Source organism: Python bivittatus, unplaced genomic scaffold, assembly GCF_059951505.1.
Source record: "Python bivittatus isolate LINGU-HERP-01145 unplaced genomic scaffold, Pbiv_v1 ctg000080_np1212, whole genome shotgun sequence".
In the NCBI taxonomy this organism is placed as follows: Eukaryota; Metazoa; Chordata; class Lepidosauria; order Squamata; family Pythonidae; genus Python; species Python bivittatus.
The window spans coordinates 28,779,960-28,803,440 of record NW_028277035.1 but is presented as its reverse complement, the minus strand read 5'-3'; the positions used below and the strand labels follow the sequence as shown (position 1 = coordinate 28,803,440).

At 40.1% G+C, this 23,481-nt stretch overlaps 1 protein-coding gene across 1 annotated transcript in view; it reads left to right on the top strand.

Moving 5' to 3' along the window:
- The window catches only part of LOC103053710 (organic cation/carnitine transporter 2), a 36,634-nt gene extending 13,675 nt beyond the window's left edge, over positions 1 to 22,959 (top strand). The window contains exons 2-10 of the mRNA XM_088133732.1: positions 5,462 to 5,565; positions 10,411 to 10,565; positions 11,871 to 12,042; positions 15,141 to 15,267; positions 15,638 to 15,738; positions 17,538 to 17,752; positions 19,992 to 20,174; positions 20,483 to 20,618; positions 21,653 to 22,959. Coding sequence (XP_087989858.1) covers positions 5,462 to 5,565; positions 10,411 to 10,565; positions 11,871 to 12,042; positions 15,141 to 15,267; positions 15,638 to 15,738; positions 17,538 to 17,752; positions 19,992 to 20,174; positions 20,483 to 20,618; positions 21,653 to 21,740 — 1,281 coding nt within the window. The 3' untranslated portion in view covers positions 21,741 to 22,959. The remainder of the gene's footprint in view (positions 1 to 5,461; positions 5,566 to 10,410; positions 10,566 to 11,870; positions 12,043 to 15,140; positions 15,268 to 15,637; positions 15,739 to 17,537; positions 17,753 to 19,991; positions 20,175 to 20,482; positions 20,619 to 21,652) is intronic.
- Positions 22,960 to 23,481: the final 522 nt, after the last annotated feature.

Genomic DNA, 23,481 nt, shown 5'->3' with positions numbered 1-23,481 from the left:
TGTGTTATGTTTAGCAATTAATTGCTTATGCTATCCTTATGAAAACGATGAGGACATTTAGCATTAGCATTTAGTGTTTATTTTCAAAGTGAACTTGGAAAATTCCTATTTATTCACAGTGACCAGCAGCCATAGAATTTATGTGTGTGACATCTGCACAAATAGCAGTCTCAGTTCTCCAAACGTTGGCCCTTATGTAGTCAAAATAGCTAGTTATGCATGTACCAGAGGCTCTCCAAAATAAAAACTCAAATAAACCAACCAACCCTGAGAGACTCAAATATATTAACCTAATGAAGTTTGAATTTGCTCATTGTTCAGAGAGTGTTGGTTGACTGAAGTGGGGAGAAATGGAAAAAAAGGGAGATGGCAGTAGAATGGAGCCCTATAGACCAGGGTTCCTCAACCTTGGCGACTTGAAGGTGTGTGGACTTCAACTCCCAGAATTCCCCAGCCAGCATGGGGAAGTCACCACGGTCGAGGAACCCTGCTGTAGACAAATGGCTGACTGTAAGGATGAATGGAAAGACTTCACACTGCAGTATTTGTTGTGGTTTTTATGGGGCCGGTAGACACTATGTTTTATTCTAGTATTGAAGTTAGTATAGTTACTAAACATTTTTAAAGCAACCAAAGGTATGTCAGTACAACACTGTTCTTCAATAATTGTATTTATAGATGAGTTATATTGCCACACTATAGGTACGGTATATTGCTCCAGCAATAAAGAAAAACAATTAAACAAATCCACATGACTGTTCCAGTTATGCTATGGATTTGGGTCAGAGTTTGCCTTTTTTTTTAATGGGATTTTTCCCCCCATCTGTTTATTTATTTATTTTTACCTGGGATTATGTTTATACATAATGTAAAAGTTTGCTCTCAGCTTCATGAGCTTTGCTCTTCGGGCTGCTAAGGAATCCTTTACCAGTTCTTTTGCCCTCAGGATTGAATCAGGATGATAACCTTGAACCTAGAAACTGAGTGGGCCTGGCAGAACTTGCAAGAATTGCTTAAGGACTACTTCCTTTATAATTTAAGAATTCTGGAATCTAATTGCATTCATTTCACATGTAAATCCAGCAACGTAACAATTCCTTCTGAGTCACAAGCATTATCTTTGTATATGTGGTTTCACCATATCACTGCCAAATCACTTGTTCCACATTGTGTAATCCTCTTGAGGTGAAATGAGTTGAGAGTATGCTCTCAACACTTTACTGGTTAAATTAGAAGCAAGTCTCACAACCCATTCATTTTTAGGCCATCCACAGGCTTTTTGCAGGCCTTTCAAACACCACAAAACAGTTTAGTATGTCATCCTTCTCTCTTTCTTAATCTGATAAAGCACAGGAGCACTGGCTAAAGAAGTGCTCATTCCATTCCTGCCTTTGCCTGCTCTGAAGCATTTATTCGAACAGGAAGATCCAGTCCCCCTCCCTGTCAGGTCAAGCTGGGGTTGCAGATCCTGCCACTTTTCACTGGAAGGGACAGACCACCACTTTCCACTGCCTGAAGTTGCTCATCTCCCTAGCCTGCTATGACACCAGCTTCTTTTTCTCCAGAATCAAAACCATATCCACCACTCAAAAGAGACTTCTCCCTTCTCCCTCTGCCCCATAAGAAGCTCTTTTTCAGCCCTTGAGTGAGCCATCCTTACCTGTAAAAACATACGTATTTCAGTTAATTGTCTCGCATAGGCACAACACAAATTTGGAATCTCTCCTACTCCTTGTAGTCAGTGGTAAAAGCCACTGGAGGATAGTAAGGTAGTTGCACTGTCAGATTGATCAAAACCCATCTCTGCCACTATTTTGTGACAGGGGCTTCCTGTGGGTTGATAGGATTTGATAGAAAACTCAGTGCAAAACACTACTTTAAACTTTTCCCTCCATTAAGAAACAGACAACATATATTTTCATTATCAGGTACATTCCTTTGTGAAGTTACTTACAGTTATACAAGCCAAGCTGGAAAGTGTCTTGGGTACTTTTACGGATAAGTAACAGAATCCTCAACCTGAGATCTAAAATACATTGAATCAATGTACAATCTAAAGCTTCTCTAAGCATGCATATGTTTGCAAGATATACTTTTAGCTTAGTGTATAGGTATACCTCTAAATACTCTTAACTGCTGCTCCCTGCAATTAAGAAAAGGCTTAAAGATGTTGAGCAGTAGTTTCCCTCGGTCAGTCAGGTTGACAGCTGGCTTTTTTCTGGCTGGTAAAATGTCTGTCATCTTCAATCCTAAGGGATCATCTGAGGAATAGAGACAAAGTCCTGCAACATCTCTTCATCTTTGCCTTTGGCACACTTCTCCTGATTGTTAGAAAAAAATCTTACCAGGATTGTTTCTGAGCCAGGAATAAAATAGCAGGCAGTTGCTTGAACCAGAGGTGAAGTTTATTGCTCAGAGTGAATGTATAGAGTCAGCTCTTGGAGGTGGCCTGCCGAGTCCTCCCCAGAAGCCCCTTATATAGAGAACCCTTGCTTTCATTCCTCAAAAGTGTACAGAAGCATCCCCTTTAGGGATTCCAAGAAAGCGCACTTAACTGGCATTCTGAGAGGGAGCACTCTGGGGTCTGGCACCCTGCTGAGTCACAGTTTAGCATTGCTGATTGAAAAGGTAGTCTCTCTTGGGGAAAGGATCTTTTCTTATTTACTCAAGGAGACCTCTGGCTAAGCTCAGCCTGGAAGGAATATTCACCTGGTTAGATTGGCATTTGCACTAAATTTTAATTTATTTAATGATTAATTAAATAATTAATTTAATTAATTGGTTGATTTAATAATTTAATGTTGAGCCCATTCTAATTTTTACCTTTTGCCCTGATTATGGTGGGAAGACTATATGGTGGGAGGACTTGATTTCTTTCCCCCATTATCATGTCTCCACCATTTCAGATGCCTTCCACCATTCCAGGAACAAGGCTAAACTTCAGCAAAGTAATACTACCCAGTCCATTTTAGGATTACCAATCATCCACGTGCTTTCCTAAAACCAACAGGCAAACTTCAACAGCCAGAGCTGTCTAGATCTAACTTAGCTGCTGGCCATTATACCTCTATTCTAATTTTCTGCCAGAGTTCATCCAGTAATTTTAAGATTCCACAGTAGCACTTCCTCCTTCTATGGTAACTAAACTTCCAATCTCAGCTTCTTTTATCAGTTAGCTAGGACAAAGGAAAGGAGAAGAGGACGGCAGAGGATGAGATGGTTAGATAGCATCACTGAAGCAATGAGCATGAAACTGAGCAAATTCATGGAGGCAGTGAAGGACAGGAAGGCCTGGTGCAATATGGTTCATGGGGTCACAAAGAGTCAGACACGACTGAACGACAACAACAACAAAGGAAACTGCAGGAAGCAGTCCAGGCAATTGCTGGGAGTCAACACTGACTTGAAAGCACATACACACACAAACAACAAAGAATTTGTTTAGGAGTCTGTGTAAACATATGGACAGCCAGCAGGAAACTGGCTGAATGCAGATTGTCACAATTTTATATATAAAAAAAAAGAATTAAAAGCCAAGGCACTATGTGGGTAACCAACATAAAGTACTGTGCAAAAGTTTTAGGCAGGTATGAAAAAATGCTGTAAAGTAAGAATGCTTTCAAAAACATATATTGTAATTGTTTATGTTTATCAATTTACTAAATGCAAAGCGAGCTAACAGAAGAAAAACCCAAATCAAATCAATATTTGGTGTGACCACCCTTTGCCTTCAAAACAGCATCAATTCTTCTGTGTGTACACTTGCTCACAGTTTTTGAAGGAACTCAGCAGGGAGGTTGTTCCAAACATCTTGGAGAACTAACCACAGATCTCCTGTGGATGTAGGCTGCCTCAAATCCTTCTGTCTCTTCATGTAATCCCAGACAGACTGGATGATGTTGAGATCAGGTCTCTGTGGGGGCCAAACCATCACTTCCAGAACTCCTTGTTCTTCTTTAGGCTGAAGATAGTTTTTAATGACATTGGCTGTATGTTTGAGGTCATTGTGCTGCTGCAGAATAAATTTGGGGCCAATCACACACCTCCCTGATGGTATGGCATGATGGGTAAGTATCTGCCTGTATTTCTCAGCATTGAGGACACCATTGATCCTGACCAAATCTCCAACTCCATTTGCAGAAATGCAGCCCCAAACCTGCAAGGAACCTCCACCATGCTTCACTGTTACCTGCAGACACTCATTATTGTACCGCTCTCCAGCCCTTCGGCGAACAAACTGCCTCCCGCTACAGCCAGATATTTCAAATTTTGACTCATCAGTTCAGAGCACCTGCTGCCATTTTTCTGCACCCCAGTTCCTATGTTTTCATGCATAGTTGAGTCACTTAGCCTTGTTTCCACATCGGAGGTATGACTTTTTGGCCACAGTTCTTCTATGAAGATCACTTCTGTCCAGACTTCTCTGGACAGTAGATGGGTGTACCTGGGTCCCACTGGTTTCCACCAGTTCTGTGCTGATGGCACTGCTGGACATCTTCCAGTGTCAAAGGGAAGTAAGCATGATGTGTCTTCCATCTGCTGCATTAAGTTTCCTTGGCCAACCACTGCATCTACGGTCCTCAACGTTGCCTGTTTCTTTGTGCTGCTTCAAAAGAACTTGAACAGCACATCTTGAAACCCCAGTTTGCTTTGAAATTTTTGCCTGGGGGAGACCTTGCTGATGCAGTCTAACTAGCTTGTGTCTTGTTGCTGTGCTCAGTCTTGCCATGGTGTATGACCTGTGACATGAAACTGTCCTCCACAACCTCACCTTAGTAGCACAGTTTGACTGTTCCTCACCCAGTTTTAAGCCTCCTACACAGCTGTTTCTGTTTCAGTTAATGACTGTGTTTCTACCTACATATGAAATTGATGATAATTAGCACCTGCTTGGTATAATTGGTTAATCATACACCTGACTCTAATCCTACAAGATCCCTGACTTTGTGCAAGGGTACAAAGTGTGCAAGTGTAAGAATTGATGCTGGTTTGAAGCCAAAGGATAGTCACACCAAATATTAAACACTAAATCTATTTGATTTAGATTTCTCTTCTGTTTGCTCACTTTGCATTTTGTAAATTGATAAACATAAACAATTACAATATATATTTTTGAAAGCATTCTTACTTTACAGCATTTTTCACACCTGCCTAAAACGTTTGCACAGTACTGTATATGGCTGATTCTTCCCCCAAAAATTCTGACCAAGTATTTGTTTCATTAATTGTATAATTACTCCCTTTAGAATATTGCTTTGTGAAGGGATAATATAAGGCCTTAACAGATAAGAATTTAAGGGAACAGTTTTTATATGAAAATGAGAATAATAGATCTGTGCATAACTGTACACCTCCTTACAATTTTTTCATGATGTAATAGATTATTGTATGGTTATTTGGGGAAGTAGACCATATATATTACAAACAAGTTAAAATACTGAAGCTCTGTTTTTTTTTACAGTGGAAACTTGTTTGTGACAATGACTGGAAAGCACCACTAACTGTCTCCTTATTGTTTGTGGGTGTGCTTTTGGGATCCTTTATATCTGGACAGCTCTCAGACAGGTAAAGAATATATATACTAAACTCTGTATTTATTGTTTTCTCTAATTAGATAACATTTATTTATTTATAATTATTTGTATGCCATTTACATCAGCAGCTCACAATATTTTACATCCATAAAATCCAAATATTAAAATCTTTTTAAAACATCTTTAAAATCTGGTGCCATTTTCCAACTCGGTCCCCAAAAGACTTGAAGAAGAGGTTGGTATTTCTTCTGTTTTCCAAAGACTAAAGGGGGAATCCTCTGATCTCTCTAAGGGTAGGTACATTTAGATCCTCTGCCAGCCAGATCATGTAGGGTGGGCAGATTGTACCTGGAAAAGACAGCGTGTCCTAAAGCAAGGGCCCAAGCCACATGGGGCTTTAAAGATAACAACAGCACCTTGAGTTGGGAACATAAGCCTATCAGCAACCAGTGAATCTCACAGCGTAGGCGTTATTCTGCACCAGTCAGCAGGCAAAATACAGTGGTACCTCGGGATACGAACACCTCTACTAACGAACATTTCGGGTTACGACCAGCTTCGGCAAGAAAAATTTACCTCGGGGTACGAACTCGCCTCGACTTACGAACCGGATCCGCAGCCATTTTCCCTGCTGCCACGCGGTCGCGGCTTCCTGTGGGCGAGGTCGTGGTAGCAAGGAGACGTTCGGTGAGGCTTGTGTGTTTTGTGGTGTTTTGCGAAGGTTTTTGGTGTGCGTGTTAGCATGGCTCCAAAGAAAATGCAGAGCAGGCTTGGCAGGAGTAAGGCTCTGAAGAGAAAAGTAACGATCGAGCTGAAGAAGGAAATTATAGAAAAGCACGATCATGGCATTCGTGTGACTGATCTGGCCTCGGAGTACAAGATGGCGAAGTCGACCATCTCGACTATTCTCAAGAATAAAGATGCCATCAGAGGAGCTGATGTGGCAAAAGGAGTGTCGATCTTAACGAGGCAGAGAACACCAGTGCTGGAAGAGGTGGAAAAGCTGTTGTTGGTGTGGCTGAATGAGAAACAGCTGGCAGGTGATAGCGTGAGTGAGGCTATGATCTGCGAGAAAGCCAGGAAGCTGCACAGTGATTTGCTGCAGACAAACCCCTCTACCAGCGCAGCAAGTGAGGAATTTAAAGCCAGCAGAGGCTGGTTTGAGAAATTCCGAAAGAGAAGTGGCATCCACAGTGTGGCAAGACATGGTGAGCTTCCAGTTCTGACAAGGCTGCTGCAGAAGCCTACAAGAAAGAATTTGAGGACTTCATGAAGGCGGAAAGGTACGTCGCTGAGCAAGTGTTCAACTGCGACGAGACAGGGCTCTTCTGGAAGAAGATGCCAAAGAGAACCTACATCACGCAGGAGGAAAAGGCACTGCCAGGGCACAAGCCCATGAAGGACAGATTGACCCTTTTGCTGTGTGCAAACGCAAGCGGCGACCTGAAGATTAAGCCGCTACTCGTGTACCATTCCCAGACCCCTCATGCATTCAGGGAGCACAATGTGAACAAGGTCAGACTGCCTGTCATGTGGAGGGCCAATGCAAGAGCGTGGGTCACAAGGCAGTTGTTCATGGAATGGCTGCACGAGGTGTTCGCACCCACCGTTAAAAAATACCTGTCTGACAACCAGCTGCCTGAAAGGTGCCTTCTCCTGATGGACAATGCCCCGGCACACCCTTCAGCCTTGGTGGATGACATGGACGCCGAGTACGACTTCATAAAGGTCAGGTTCCTCCCCCCCAACACGACACCTCTTCTGCAGCCCATGGACCAGCAAGTGATCTGCAACTTCAAGAAGTTGTACACAAAGGCGCTCTTCACCAGGTGTTTCAATGTCACCGAAGAAACATCCTTGACTCTCAAAGAGTTTTGGAAAAAACATTTCAATGTCCTCCACTGCATTGACAAAGCCTGGGAAGATGTCACCTGCCGGACCTTAAACTCAGCCTGGAGGAAACTGTGGCCAGAATGTGTTGCTGGACGTGAGTGTGAAGGGTCTGATGCAGAGGTAGTGGAGGAGATTGTGTCCATGGGCAAGAGCATGGGTCTGGTTGTGGATGATGCGGACATAGAGGAGCTTGTTGAGGACCATAAGGAGGAGCTGACCACAGAAGAACTTGCTCAGCTCCAGAGTGAGCAACAGAAGGCGCTGGGCGAGGAGCATTCCACTGAGGAAGAGGAGGAGGGGGAGGAGGTGAGCTGTGATGTGATAAAGTCCATCATGGAGAAATGGAATGAGTGCCAGGATTTCATTGAGAAGCACCACCCCAACAGAACTGTGACAAGCAGAGTGCTGAATCTTATGAACGATAACGTGTTCTCTCATTTCCAGAGGGTTATGCAGCGCAGGAAAAAGCAACAGACTTTAGACAGGTTTTTCCCCAGAACTGAGCCTGCAGCTAAGAGGCAAAGAAGAGAGGAAACCCCTGAAGGGGACTCTCCCTCCAACCAATAACTGCCTCCCCACCCCATTCTCCCTCTTCATGCTGTGCCAGTTGCACTGTTTTTCATGTTTTTGTGGTGTAAAAATAAAATGCATATGTTTCAGAACGGAGTGTACTTTACATTGAACCTTATGGGGAAATTGCCTCGGGTTGCGACCAAATTCGGGCGGAGGGCGGAACAGATTAACCAGATTTACATTGAACCCTATGGGGAAATTTGCCTCGGGTTGCGACCAAATTCGGAGGGCGGAACGGATTAACCGGATTTACATTGAACCCTATGGGAAAATTTGCTTCGGGTTACGACCAATTCGGGATACGTCCAGAGTCACGGAACGGATTAAGTTCGTATCCTGAGGTACCACTGTACCTGTTTTGAACACAGTTCTCCGGTGCTCTGCTTCCTTGACTGGTGCTGCTTTCAGCTGCTCTGGCCCTAAAAAACCAGTGGCTCTTAGACACTTCAGGTGTGGGTAAGACAAATAGAAAGATACGCCATCCTTTTCTCTTTCTTTTGCCTTCTCACTTCTTCTCTTGGCTTCGACCTTTCTTGGGACAGATATAATCACTACTGAACATCCTGCTCCTCCACAACTCCCTTTCGGGCCTATCTCTGCTGATTCCCAGGTCACCTTCACAATCTGGGATGTTAACAAAGTCTCCTCTTGTCCCATGGCCCCCTAACCTCTAGGGATGTCTACCTTCTTCCTCCTCTTGCCTTTTTCTGGCTGCCTTCCTTTTCTTTCTCCTCCTTTTTTTTGACCAGGCCTCACCAAAGCCCCATACTTTGAATTGCAAGGACTGCCAGCATTTTACTATCAGGTAGTCAGGTCCATATTTTTAAAGGTCTGGCTCCTTCTGCATGTAATTTTGCCCACACGCAAAATGTAGGAAATACTGGGCAAATAGCTTTGCTGCCTCAGCCATCCTCCCACAGAAATCTTAACCTATGAAAGCCTGTAACAATATATTGGCAATAACAAGGAGCACTGATAATAACACTGGAGAAAATACATTGCACCTATTACAGATATGAATATATCACAAATAACAGCCTTGTTGCACATTAAAGATTAACAAATATATCATTAGAATAGCTTCTATCTTAGAGCTGCAACTATACTGAATTCTATCATATAGTGCAGTATTAATGCAGCATCAGGGGTTGTGCAATATGGAATGTGAAGGTTGTGTTATATGTGTTTTATGTGTGTTATGTGTTTTATGGTGTTTATATTTTTAAAGCTGCACTGGGGTGGCATTAATTTCGTTGTACAAGTTGTACAATGACAATAAAGATTTCTATTAAATAAGATTTTGTGGATCATAGTTTACTTCACCAGAGAATTATACTGTATAACCCGGCAAAGTTATTAAATATTCTGGGAGGTTTGTTTTACTTCTTTTGTTTTTATTCCTTGGTATTTAGTGTAATGATATATATTTTATAGAACATTAAAAAAAAAAGAAAAGAAAGATACCCTCAAATTAAGCTCAGTTCTGATGACTGCATCTATGCAGTTTGGTTGGCAGTGTTATGGAAGTGGTTTTCTTCTTCCAGGGTGTTTTTTCAGTTTCCCAGTCTAGCCTACAATCCTGGAATTTCCAGGAGGTGCCCATTCAAGTATTAAGCAGAGCCAATCTTGTTTAGCTTCTGAGATCAGCCTCCTGTTGTGGCATATGTAGTATACCATCCTATGAAATAAAAGCATATTTTCCATATTTTTAAGGTTCTTAGCATTTCCTAATAATCTAAAGAGCAAACAGTTTTGATTACCTCTTGGTTATAATAAATCTAAAAGTATTATTCATAGCGTCTGTCTTTCTTTCTTTCTTTCTTTCTTTCTTTCTTTCTTTCTTTCTTTCTTTCTTTCTTTCTTTCTTTCTTTCTTTCTTTCTTTCTATGTGGCTACCCATCTCAAGCTCATGACTCTAAAAGCATAACAAACAGACCCATCAGTCACAATTAACATAGCCAGTGTACTGTCTCAGCCCCACCTCCTGGTCCCGTATTATATTATGTATTGTAATAAGGGGAAAGATTTGGACCAGAGGAACCCATCATTTAATTTAATTTTCATCACAGTTTGAACAGGATAATTAAAACCGGAAATAAAATTGGAGTTCCCACATAAAATCCAGCAGTCTGTATTTTCCTCACATGTTTTTGTGTATGTATTAGATTTAAACTTGTGTGGAGAATCTTTATCTGTCATCTCCTTTCTTCCCTTAGAACTTTATTGAAATTTCAGTGAGGAGATTTCACTGCTGTCCACTCTTCATGTATTTGCAGTGTAGCGTTGTCCCATATGTTTGAACTGGCACCTCTTTTTGATGCTAATTGGCTGGTCTCTACTAGTTCAGTATTTTCATAAACTCTGTTTGATAGCCCTCTGATTTGCTTTTATTATTTTTGTCTCATTACAGATTTGGTCGGAAGAACGTGCTGTTTCTAACCATGGGGATCCAGACTGGCTTTAGCTTTCTCCAGGTGTTCTCAACAAGCTGGGAAATGTTTTCTGTTCTCTTTCTCATTGTTGGAATGGGTCAGATATCTAATTATGTGGCAGCGTTTGTTCTTGGTATGTGATCGTCTTAATGTGAGCAGACCTTCTTAGTAGCCTTACTCACTAACTCAGTGAGTGGTATCTGTAGTTTCTTTCCATCTTCTCCACGGCAGTATTTCCAGCATTGCTAAGCAGAACATAACTTAAAAGTTTATCTGATAAAAGGAAAGCTGGTGGTTAACCTTTCTGTTTCAAACTTGCATTCAACATGCCAGTTTGTTGTATAGGACTAAAATAGGCACCCCATATGAAACATCCTTCAGCTGCTCTGATGTTTTGTTCATGATCTGTCCCTTCTAATATGCTGTGCTGCATATTAAGGGCAAGGTTCCCAAGACAGTGGCTGTGCAGCTATCCTTTCTGCAAGGGAATTAAGTAACATTCAGTGGTGGCGTGGCGGGGTGGGGGGGGTTGGACCTGACAAAATCACTTGGAGGGAGCAATCCCATTCCTCACAAATGGCCCTGACGATTGCAGTGCAGTCGCCAGTGCCTGAGCTTTTCCCCCCTCTCCAATAATTGTTCAGCAGTGGAAAATTATTTCTCCTTATTTAAGTATTATTAAATGTTTTAAACAATTTGCTCACTAGTCTTGCAGGAAAGGAGGAATTCCTCTCCTACTGGAAAATATTTTTTAATCTCTGTGATTCGTCCTCTTCTCCTCTGTCTCCTCCCTGTGAATGTGTGTCTACATGTGTATGTATGCACCTCTGTCCCTTTTCTTCCTCCCCTCCCATGTCTGTGAATCCTTTCTGTGAGGTGGGTTAGTTTCTCTGTATGTCTCTCTTATCCCTCTCTTTGTTTGTCCCTGTATAAGTGGGTGAGTGCATGTATCTGTGGGAGAAGGTGTTTCAGATTCAGCGGCCGTACCATCCCTGTACCTGTCAGCAACTCCTTAAAGGACCAAGTATTTTCTTGGGTTGCACAGTAGCTGTGCAGATTCTGGAAAATATGTATTTAAGTTAAGGAGGTGGCAAGCATGATGGTGATGCATGGTCAAACCCTACTGTCATTACATAGCATCTCCTGAACTCAAAATACATATCTTTCTGTGGACCTATCCTGTAAACTACCAAAACCTTGCACCTTGAAAGAGCGGCTGACAGGTACAACAACAGGGTCCAGGCTGGCTCCAAAGTACCTTTTCCCAGTTCAGATCTGATTCTGCGTTCTTTCAAATACAGAATGGTTGAAGTATATAAATTCTTGGAAGAAGCAACAGTTCAATGTGTTTTTTATCAGGGTTTTTTTCCCCTGGATAAAATAATTAGTTCATATATTTCAGTTAACATGCTAATTCATTTTCCTTTGTTTTGAACAGGTGCAGAAATTCTTGGCAAATCCATCCGCATTATATACGGCACGTTAGGTGTCTGCATATTTTATGCATTTGGCTACATGCTGCTGCCAGTGGGTGCTTATTTCATTCGAGAATGGCGGTTGCTGCTAATGGCTCTTACTATTCCTGGGCTGCTATATTTTCCACTCTGGTGGTGAGTCCCACCCTTCCCAAATTAATAGCAACTAATACCTTTAGTGTAGAAGTGTTAATTGACGTACCCCAAACAGTTAGGGTAAAATGGTACCATTTTATGATCCTTTTTGATTTATTTGTAAGGAATAGCATTAGTAACCAATTATTTTACTACTTATTTGCTAACAAGTATCTCTGTTCTCAAAACATGACTAAATTGGACTGGATTTCCAAGGAAACAAAAATAAGTAACAGTTCTCTTAGGATTACATTGTTATGAAATATTTAGGATTTGAATTCAGTACAAACAAATGCAATTATGCAAGGAAGAGCGTGACTGCATTAAATTTCCAACACATTCCACTAAAGTTTCAGAAGAAGAAAACGACTAGCAAGACAGAATGAGTTGGGAAATGTGCATTCCTGTCAAATTTGGGCTAGTATAGTCTGGTCTTCATCCAGATTTGGCCATTTTTGTGCTTACATTATTAGAAAGGACTTAGTAGCATTTTAAACAAGTCATGCTCCAGGGTATTCAGTCCTTATTCACTGCATATTTTAGAAGTATACTGTCCTGTCCTAATACTGTATTTACGGATATACAGTTGTTTTTTACAATCCATCTAATAATAAAACAGTATTCTGCTTTTAATTTCTTGATCTAATAATAACCTTGGGATTCATATACTTCTATCATCTACAGGTTGGTGACATAAAAAAAAATCAATAATCATAGGATCTGTTTCAAAACTCCCAGATAAACACTTACGGTCACAACCGTGATCTTTTACCCCGTTTCTCATCCTGTTTAACCTCTGTAGCTGTTCTAAGAAATCGAAGGGTTTTGGGTTTTTTTTAAACAAGGTCTGCTAAAAGCCGTTAGAAGTCAGTAGCACCTTCCTACAGCTAGGTTTTTTATGTGCTTCGAAAAGCCTGTAGAAAGTAAGACTTAATCTAAAAGGAATGAGGGAGGGAGATACTCTAAAATATTTCAATAATTTAGGGGCTACTTTATGATCTAGCTCATACATCTTGCTAATTTACAATTTAATTTGTGTTTTAGTGTGTTTCAGTAAGCTAGCCAATTTTGGTTTCTTCAACAACTATGGTTAAGCAAACCACAATTTAGCACAGTGTGCGAACCTAGGCTCTGCAATATACGTAGGCTATTTTCCTCAGAATCTGTGTAGAATCCTTGTTTCCTTTTGCTTGTTTTCTTTACGTCCCCTGAATCTCCTACCAAGTAGGTTAATTCATACTAAAAACATATTATCTGAATTCACTGATAAGATTCTTTCCTCCCATCCCGTTAGAAAGGCATTTGTTACCCTGCTTTATAAATAACTGTTATGAAACAGTTTTGATCTTTGTTTGATTTTCCACAATGGCATTCAATTATTGTATGCACTGTATTTTCCCTGTATTGAAATTTAGATACAGATGTAGAGAGCGATAATACAGAAGAAATATGCAACAGTTTGCATTGCTGTGTTTGTTTATTATGGCTGTGTTACAAAATTCCTCACTTTCTATGTAGCATACCAAATCAGAAAGTAACCAAATGGGCCCATTATCCCAAACACTCTGAGTCACAAAAAACTAATCTATATTGTAAATGCATCCTAGGTTGCAGCTGATTAGGCTAAGCATGTTCTGTGAACACAGATCTTTTGAGATCTCTTGCAGTTCTGTGATTTTATATCCTGGTTTGATTACTATTAGGCAGTAGATCTGATATAGGAAGATACATTGTAATAACGTTTATTCAGTAGGATCTTAAATCATCCTTCTGAGTTTAAAGTTAATTCACCACTACATTATGGAAAAATAGAATAAAAGCTGTTGTGTAACAATTCTGTCATTAAACAACCTTTATCAACATTTTGTTAAAAGCAAATGAAATAGCACACCACAAGATGGTGCCACTGTACTCTTTTAAAAATTGGATAAGATACAGTAAGCTATCAGATCCTTCTAGAATCCCGTTCTCCCCCCCACACACATACAAATGTTAAGATATCTGTTATTGTTAGTCTTTCCTTGGAGAACCCATTTCTTCCAAACTTACAAATATTACATTTCCATCACATCATCTTTAAAATTAGGAACAAGTAATACAGTGTTACTTGCACCCAGGTTTCTTTATTTTTGTTGCTGTTCTTGGCCACTCTGTCTGGTAGGGCCTTTTCATTTGTTGAAAGTTTGAAGCCTGATGTAAACCATAAAAATCACATTTTCAGACGTGATAAAATAACAAGTGACCTTATGCCTTTGTCTGTTATATCACCCATAAACTTGTCTGGGGAAGAAGAACCTCCATCTCTGCATTTTTCAAGCATAAGTAGCAAATCAGCAAAAGAATCAACTTATGTTTTACAAGGAAAGAGAAGACCCAGTAGAAGAGGCCTCCTGGCTGTCCTTCTCTTCCCCATTCTCCATTAAGGACAGCCAGTCCTTTCAGTATTTTTTGGAACAGAAAGGGAACATCAACAACATGGAAAAACTGACTAAAACAAATAAACATGGACGCCCAGTAAGCCACTGTTTTCTCTGGCAGTCAAAGCAAAACTGGTCGCAGAGGCACGAGCCCTGTGGCTGGAGAGGAGAGGCAGTCCTGCCGTGAGCCAGTTGGAGCCATGTAGGTCACTGATTTCTCTCAGGGCCCTCCTCTGTGTGACATAAAACCTTCACACACAAGAGGACTTACTACAGTTGCTGATGAAAATATTAATTTCCTGTCAGATCACCTTGATCCAGCCTTAGCCTCCCTCAGCAGCAGACCAGCCCCAAGATGGAGGCTCTGACGTGAGGGTATACCCTTAACAAATTTTAGGCCATCTCAGAGCTGGGATAAGGAAGATGTATGGATGAGCAATTAGGATAGTATCCTTTATTGGTGTAGTTTCATGTCACTTTGATTTTAATTTATGAAAATCTTTAATACATGTTTAACCCATGCATTCATAGCTGACTAAAGGCTTTCTTAATAGACACCTCTTTTTCTGGAGCAGTATTTGCTTGATAATATGGGAAGAAGGCAAAATATCTGGTGATATGGATAACATGGAGGATTTGCAATTCTAGTTGTTCTGTTGATGTTGTATTAAAATACTGCAGGTTCATTCCAGAATCTCCTCGCTGGTTACTCTCTCAAGGAAGGATTCAAGAAGCAGAAGATATCATTCGTAAAGCTGCAGAAAAGAACCATGTTGTAGCCCCCGAAGTAATATTTGATCTTGCTGAGGTAAGCATGTATCTTGAATCTGTGAAGAATTTATTCCTAGGTTCCTGTGCTTGGATAAAATAACATGAATTAAAATACTCTGTTCTATGTGATAAAGTCTTCCAGTCCCTTTTCATGAAACTGCTGGTTATCGATTCTGTAACACGATTCTAGGATATGATTGTAACATACTCAGTTACTTCTGTTCTTCATATTATATGAAAATTATTCTATGCTGTTTGCTGTAATTTTGTACCAGTCTGGATTTGTTTACCAGTTTACTTAAAATATAGTATTCTTCAAATAGACAGTGTTTGCAGGTTATCTGCTTGTAAGACAACAGGTGTGCGGGTGTTGTTTGATTCTCATATGCATGTATTATTTTATATAGCTGCAAGATTTGAATTCCCAAGTTCAGCAGTCATGCAGCATTTTGGACCTAGTGAGAACCAAAAATATACGAACAGTCACTATCATGTGTGTGATTCTATGGTAAGCAAATGATAAATTGATTCCTAGAAAATGCCCACATTTCCAAAGCCCAGAAACCAGATTTCAAGAAGTCAGTGTTATAAAATGACTTCATTTACTTGCAGATAAATGAATGCATAGGGCACGTTAGAATTGCTCATGGAAATCTGTATCTCAGTCTAAATTTTAAGCATTTATTAGCCCAAGTACCATTGTCTTTGAAAATTAGTTTTCAAGATATCACCCACTCTGGAGATGTCATATCTCTCTGTGTGGTGTGTGTAGTGTTGTACTACTTAACCCTTTCTGACTTTTGAGTATGTCAGTCTCAGATGATTTGCTTCTTGAACTGGTTCCAGTAGCAACTTTAAATTCTCCACATACAAAGCTGTTACGTCAGTTTGTCTTGACTAGCTAATTATGGATATACTGAAAGGCTTGAAAGAACACTAAAACACTCATTCTGCCACTTTTTAAAGTTGCACTGCTTCAGCATGTGAGTTGTAAACATGTGGGTGGCCTCTAGAAACCACCTTTCTCTGTTGTTCATGTAATGCCCATAATGTTCCAATTTATACTTCAGGTGACATTTGGAGTGAGGATTCCTTGTAGAGTATGAATGTGTGTGTGTGTATTTATTTATATTTATTTATGTATGCTGGTTTATGTCTGTAATAAAGATGGATTTAATTTAGTAAACACACACATACATGCTCCAATTGATGTCATCTTTTCTCCTTAGAAAAAAATTATACATGTCCAGTACTCTTGTGCACTCATCTTGGATTTCTGTATATGACAGAGGGAGAAAGGCACTTACCCATTCTTTGTGAATGGAACACAGCACTGTAAAGAAATTTTAATAATATTTACTCTCTGAAATTTACTGCCAATTGTTTTGCCAACTGTAGAAAAACAGTATCAACAAACAAATAGTCTAAAGTAAAGAATACAAGTGCATAAATGGGAAATTGCCTGATACAGATAGTCCCCAGGTTAAGAATGCCTGGTTTAAGGACAATCCATAGTTAAGAATGGAGACTATTGTAGCAGAATTTAAGTTAAATACACAATGGTTCGAGTTGATTACACAATGCTACTTATACTCATACTTATTATATACATATAATAATAACAGTATTATTATACAATTGTTATTGTACAACAGTACTATTATACAGTACAATAATACTGCTCCAGCTTATATACAAATTCAACTTAAGGACAGACCTTGGGAACAGAACTCATTCTTAAACTGGGGATTGTCTGTAATGTGTAATATAAAAATACTGTCATTCTAACACTGTAGTAGAAATACAGGTAGTCCTCACTTAACAACTACAGTTGGGACTGGCAACTCTGTTGCTAAGTGATGCAATCGTTAAGCAAAACATCACATGACCACAACACACTTATGACCTCACTTCTGTGGTCGTTAAACAAATCACCTGTGGTTGTTAAGTGAAACCACATGACTGCAACTTGCGATTTTACTGCCAGCTTCTCCACTGACCCTGCTTGGCGGAAGCCAGCTGTAAAGCGCACAAATGGTGATCATGTGACTGCAGGTTGCTGTGATAGTCATAAATGCCCGCTGGTTGCAAAGCACCTGAATGTCGATCACATGACTACTGGGATGCTATGATGGTTGTAAATGTGAGGACTGGTCGAAAAGTTATTTTTTTCAGTGCTGTCATAACTTCAAACGGTTGCTAAACAGGGCAGTCATTAAGCAAGGTCTACCTATATGGCACAACTTTAGTCCCGTGCAGAATAGTGTTGTTGCCCCTAGATGTTTATTATTATTATCTGTCTTTCAGGATGGTGATTTCCATAGGCTACTTCGGCCTCTCTCTGGACACCCCTAACTTGCATGGAGACATCTACCTCAATTGCTTCCTTTCAGCAGTAATTGAAATCCCAGCTTATACTGTCTCTTGGCTGCTCCTTCAGAATCTGCCCCGGCGTTATTCAATGGCAGGAGTCTTGTTCTTAGGAGGCTGTGTTCTTCTTTTCATTCAGTTGGTGCCTGCACGTAAGACTGCTTTACTTGACATTTTATAAATATAATCCATGGGGATAGCCAGTTAAGGTTAAAAAAAAAAACAGTATTCCATAATAATGCTATGATACACAGACAGATGTTGTAGACCTATTCCATTTTGTGTTCATTTTATTTACTTTATTTATTAAATTTATCTCTGCCCATCTCCCCCTAATGGGGGACTCTGGGCAGCTCTCACAATCCATTAAAATAATAAATACATATAAAATTACAAAAGACATAAAAACTGTACAAAACATTACCAAGAAGAGTCCAAGAGGCTGATGGTTTCCCAGGCTGGAGACAAAAGGCATCTAAGGGACTAGCCATCCCCACCCTCGATGTCTCCCCTCCTCCCCCCAGGCCAAGTGACAGAGCCAGGTCTTCAAATCCCTCCGGAAGGCCAGGAGTGAGGGGGCCAATCTCAACTCCAGGGGCAGGATATTCCAAAGGGCGGGGGCCACAGCCGAGAAGGCCCGTCTTCTGGACCCCACTAATCGGAGCTTTTTTACCGAGGGGGTCCGAAGCACACCCTCTCTGTGTGATCGGGTGGGACAGGTTGAAGTCATGGGGAGGAGGCGGTCCCTTAGGTAACCTGATCCCATGCCATATAGGGCTTTAAAGGTGGTAACCAACACCTTGAATTGGACCCAGAAGCAGACTGGTACGCAGTGCAGCTCACAGAGCAACAGTGTTACATGGGCCCTTCTTGGGGCTCCAAAAATAGCCTGCACAGCTGCATTCTGGACCAGCTGTAGCTTCCGGATACTCTTCAAGGGTAGCATCATGTGGAGCGCATTGTAGTAGTCTATATGGAGATAACAAGGGCATGAGTGATCATTCGAAGGGCATCCTGATCCAGGAAAGGGCGTAACTTATGCACAACCCAAAGTTGTGCAAAGGCCCTCCTTGCCATGGCTGCCACCTGCTCTTCAAGCAGGAGCTGTGAGTCTAGGAGGACCCCCAGATTACACACTGGGTCTGTTTGGGGCAGTGCTACCAAAGATGACAAAGCACCAAAGATGACAAAGTCCCAGATACAAAGGAGCCATTAACCCACAGCCACTCCATCTTACCAGGATTCAGCTGTTGATCCCCATCCAGACCCTTACAGCCTCCAGGCACCACAAAAGGGCAGTCACGGCATCACTTACCTCACCTGCAATGGAGATGTATAATTGAGTAGCATCAACATATTGATGATACTTCATCCCGTGATGGTGGATGATCTCACCCAGCGGTTTCATGTAGATGTTGAAAAGGAACGGAGAGAGAACCGAACCCTGCGGCACCCCACTATTTTGTTTGAATAGTGAAATAAAATCAAAAAAGATGTGCTATAACTCTGATTTTTGCATATATATGTTCTTTAGCACACCAGCAACTGAACACTAATATGTTACTTTTTCATTTGATCTGTGGCTTCATCACTGGAAAAAAATCACAAAAAAGATCTTACTTCAGCAGATGGATCTGGTGAAGTGAGCTCTTGCCTGAAACAGAACAAAAGAGTTAATATACTAACGGTTAGAATAAAATACAGGTAGTCTTCGTTTAGTGTCCACAGTTAGGACCGGCAACTCTGTCACTAAGGGAAGTGGTCGTTAAGTGGGAAATCACGTGACTGTGACTGTGCATTCCCTTGCCCTTTGGAATGTGCCCCCCCCCCCACCATCACAGAACTGGAGTAGCAGGCTCAAAACTAATCAGTTTCACACCTTTGGCTTTTGTTTGCCTCCTGACCACTCCCCCACCCTTTGGAATGCTCACCTAGGCACTGGGATAATTAGCAATAAGGGAATTAATGTTTGTATTTACATTCATTGGAGAGGAAGGAATTACAAGAGAGTAAGCAGGCATACAATGGGGAATACACATCAAAAGCAGTGTGGTGGCACTGGCAGCCGTGAGCATGCTTGGCAAACAGATGGTGTATTCCTCATTGTGTGTCTGCTTACTCTCTTGTAATCCGTTCCTCTCCAATCTCTCTGCTCTGCAATGGGGGAAGGGGAGGAAAACAACAGGTCAGGCACAGGACAGTGTGTACTGACTGTAATGGTTATCATGTGACTGTGGTGATCAGGTGACTGAGGGACAACACTATCATAATTTTGAACAGTCACTGAACAAGGAATCGGTAAGCAAGGACTACTTGTAAATGACACAAGAGACAGAAGGCAGGCAATTGTTTTATTGATTTACTAGCACTTTGCTTGGCTCTTGCTTATAGACCTCAGTGTTCTGTCCATTATCCTCGTGATGATTGGAAAATTTGGGATCACAGCCTCCTTCTCAATGGTTTATGTGTACACTGCTGAGCTCTACCCAACTGTTGTGAGAAACATGGGAGTTGGAGCCAGTTCAATGGCCTCCAGAATTGGCAGCATCCTCTCACCTTATTTTGTGTATCTTGGTAAGTTGCCAGTCATTATGTTTTCTGCTAAGGCAAGTTCATATGCCCTGCTTTCAGTGAACTCTTAACTGGTTTCTGATATACAGACCTACAACATGTTGCTGCTAGGAAAGATGTATAGACATGGAAAAGCTGATCTCCATTTCTGATGTTCATTTTGAGGAACTTATGATCAGCTTCCAAATCAGGTCCAAATAAAACTAGATAAAAATGTATATCTATATAAATCTTGGAGTCACAAAATTAGGAAATGCAAATGTTAAGCAACTTGACATGAATAACTCATTCCTACTTGTCCTTTCTGCTAGGTGCCTATGATAGATTTCTTCCCTACATTTTAATGGGAAGCTTGACAGTGCTTTCAGGAATCCTGACCCTGTTTCTTCCGGAAAGTTATGGCACTCCTCTCCCAGAGACTATTGAACAGATGTTAAGAGTTAAAGGGTAAGGATGTTGCACAGTAAAAATAAGCAGAAATCCCAGCTAATATTGCAGCTGATCATTTTGGAAGAGTGTTTGAAATCAAAGTATTACAGAAAGTACAGAATACCATAGTATATTCATACCATAGTTATTGTTAGGGTAATTAAAAGAATGGTATGAAGAATAATATGGAAGAAATATTTGACTCTAAATTCAGTCTTTGAGAGTCAGGCAGCTTACAGATTTAATAAATTATAGTTAAATACATTAACATTTAATAAACTATTATTAAATTCCTGAGGAGCAGAGTTATGATATGCAAGAGAAATTCCAATTGTTTGTCCCTTTTGTAGCTTTTTGAAACCAAATCACACTTCTGTTAAAGCTATGCAACAATTTTCCAACAACCTTTTCAGTAATTATTTGTCCCAGATTGATCCAGATTGAAAGCATAGTCTAGGTCTATGCTCTTCACAGCTGCTTTTAAAATGGAAAAAGGCGAGGTTAGCTGAAGTTTGGGTAAAATAACAAGCCAACCATATATTTTTATTATGATCAAACCGTGATCACTCCATTGCTGAGTTTAACTGTTTTAGGCAAACCTTTGTGCCAATAGGTTTTTGTCAAGATCATCTCTCTCATCATCTCTAAACCATCAGCTCAAACTATCTGGGTTGTTTCCAGAAGTCTCCAGAATGCTACATTTCTATCATGATAAGCCTAAATAAACTGTAGGTATTTTTCCCAAGTCACACAGTCATAGACTTCCATGGGGTGATGCAAGTAGGGATTAATAAGCAGCCCAATTCTGCTCCTTATATACTTGCATGCAGTGTTACAGCATACATATGATAGGGCAGAACTCCTCTGTGACTTCATAATGCACATTTTGTCATTTATGCCTTTGCACACAGCTTGATTTGAAACTAGACATGTAGACATATTTACTACGTATTAAAGAACAACAGTTTCCTTAAATGTGAAGATGAAATGTGCCTCATTCTGGAGGATTATGTTATGATAATGTCCTTTTTTTCCTTTTCATTTTTTTACAGAATTAAAAATAGAAAAACACTTAAAAATCAAAGTAGAACAAAGAATACAGAAGAGAATTCAGTTATTCTAAAGACCACAACATTCTGATGAAGCTGTATTGCTCACAACATTATACACTGAAAAGTAGTTCAACGTTTCCTTTAATTTGCTTCCAGAAAGGACTAAACTAAATACCTCTTCCTGTGGTGGTAAATATATTTATTAAAAATACATTCGTTTTTGAGAATGTAGATGCTATATGTCCCAGTATGGGATTTCTGCCAGCAACTGCTTCATGGAACAGTGTTGGGTATGGGATTTTGTTCACTTTTAGGACAATTAATAGCCATCCTTTTTGTAAGATCACATTTTTAAAAGATGCTCGAAGATGCAAGTTAAATGACTGATGTCACTTTCCCCATGCATAGTGGCAGAAGATTAAACATGTAATAGAGTGTGGATATTGTCACATGTTATCACCCAGCTTGAGATTCCACACCTGTTTTCTCAAGAGAAAAATAAGCTTGAAATGATACAGGGACAACTGGCTAAGTAGACCTAAAATAATTATTATGCAAATTATTGAATGCAATAAAAGGAGAAGAAATGGATGCTGATTTTTTTTTTCATGAACACATTTGGCTTAGATATGGATAGACAGTGGTCTAATGCAAAACACTGGCAAATTAGTTTTGTTTGTAGAACTATTTTCTTTACTGTAGATTTAAATGATAGTCACTAGATAACAGTTGTTTACATCTGGGAATAATGTTTTGCCTTATTTAGACATATATTTATTTTTTATCGAACAATAAGATTAGGTTGCATTTGTAACTCTTCTTTTTCCTTTTACTGTTAATTGAATTTACTCTAATGCCAAAAGACTGGAAACAAATGCTCATCTGTATTTCTGAATTTTTTATTTTTGTTCCGTCTCTGCCTAAAATAGATGATAATAAAGGTAATAAAGGTATTTTATAATACAGAATGTGTTCTCTTAATGGGAATGTACTGATCTGGGTCCTTCAACTTGCCTAAAGATCTAATTGTTGCCCTTTGACTAAGCACAGAATTAATTATTTGAATGAGTATCATGGCATTTGTAAACAAGTCTGTTGTCTACACAGTTGTGTCAAATCTACTAAGAAACATTACCCATAGATTCTGGGAGTTACCTAAATTGCATCTATATACATTTCTTTAAATCAGGACTCTGATTTGCACATTTATTATATAAGTAAAATAATTAAATGATTTTTGCGATGCATAGTATAATGCATTTTACACAGGTCAATAAATCTGATATAATATCAAACTGTATTTTTGTTTTAATAATTTGTTGGTTGCTTTGGAGCTCTTTAACAAACATGACACATAAATCTATTGAAATATATAAGCGCTTTTGTTTCTGGTAGATACGGAGGATATAAATATTTCAAATAAATATTTGAAAGCATTGTAGAGTGTCCAGTACTAAAGCTGCTACACTCAGTTCCTCTAACTTGCTGTTTTCCCAATGAGAGCAACTATGTATTGCATCTTATCGTGGCAGCAGTGATTGCACTAATGTGAAAGAAATCTCCTAGATGTTGCTATAGCCCAGTGTTGTCCAAACTTGGCCACTTTAAGATGAGTGGACTTCAACTCCCAGAATTCCCCAGCCAGCATGGCTGGCTGGGGAATTCTGGGAATTGAAGTCCACTCATCTTAAAGTGGCCAAGTTTGGACAACACTGCTATAGCCCCACACGGAGCATGCCTGAACTGCTTGTTTGATCTGCAGAGTTTTGAAAATCTCCCAGTGCAGCCTTACTCAGCGACATGTTCCACTGAGCTCAGTGCGATTTATT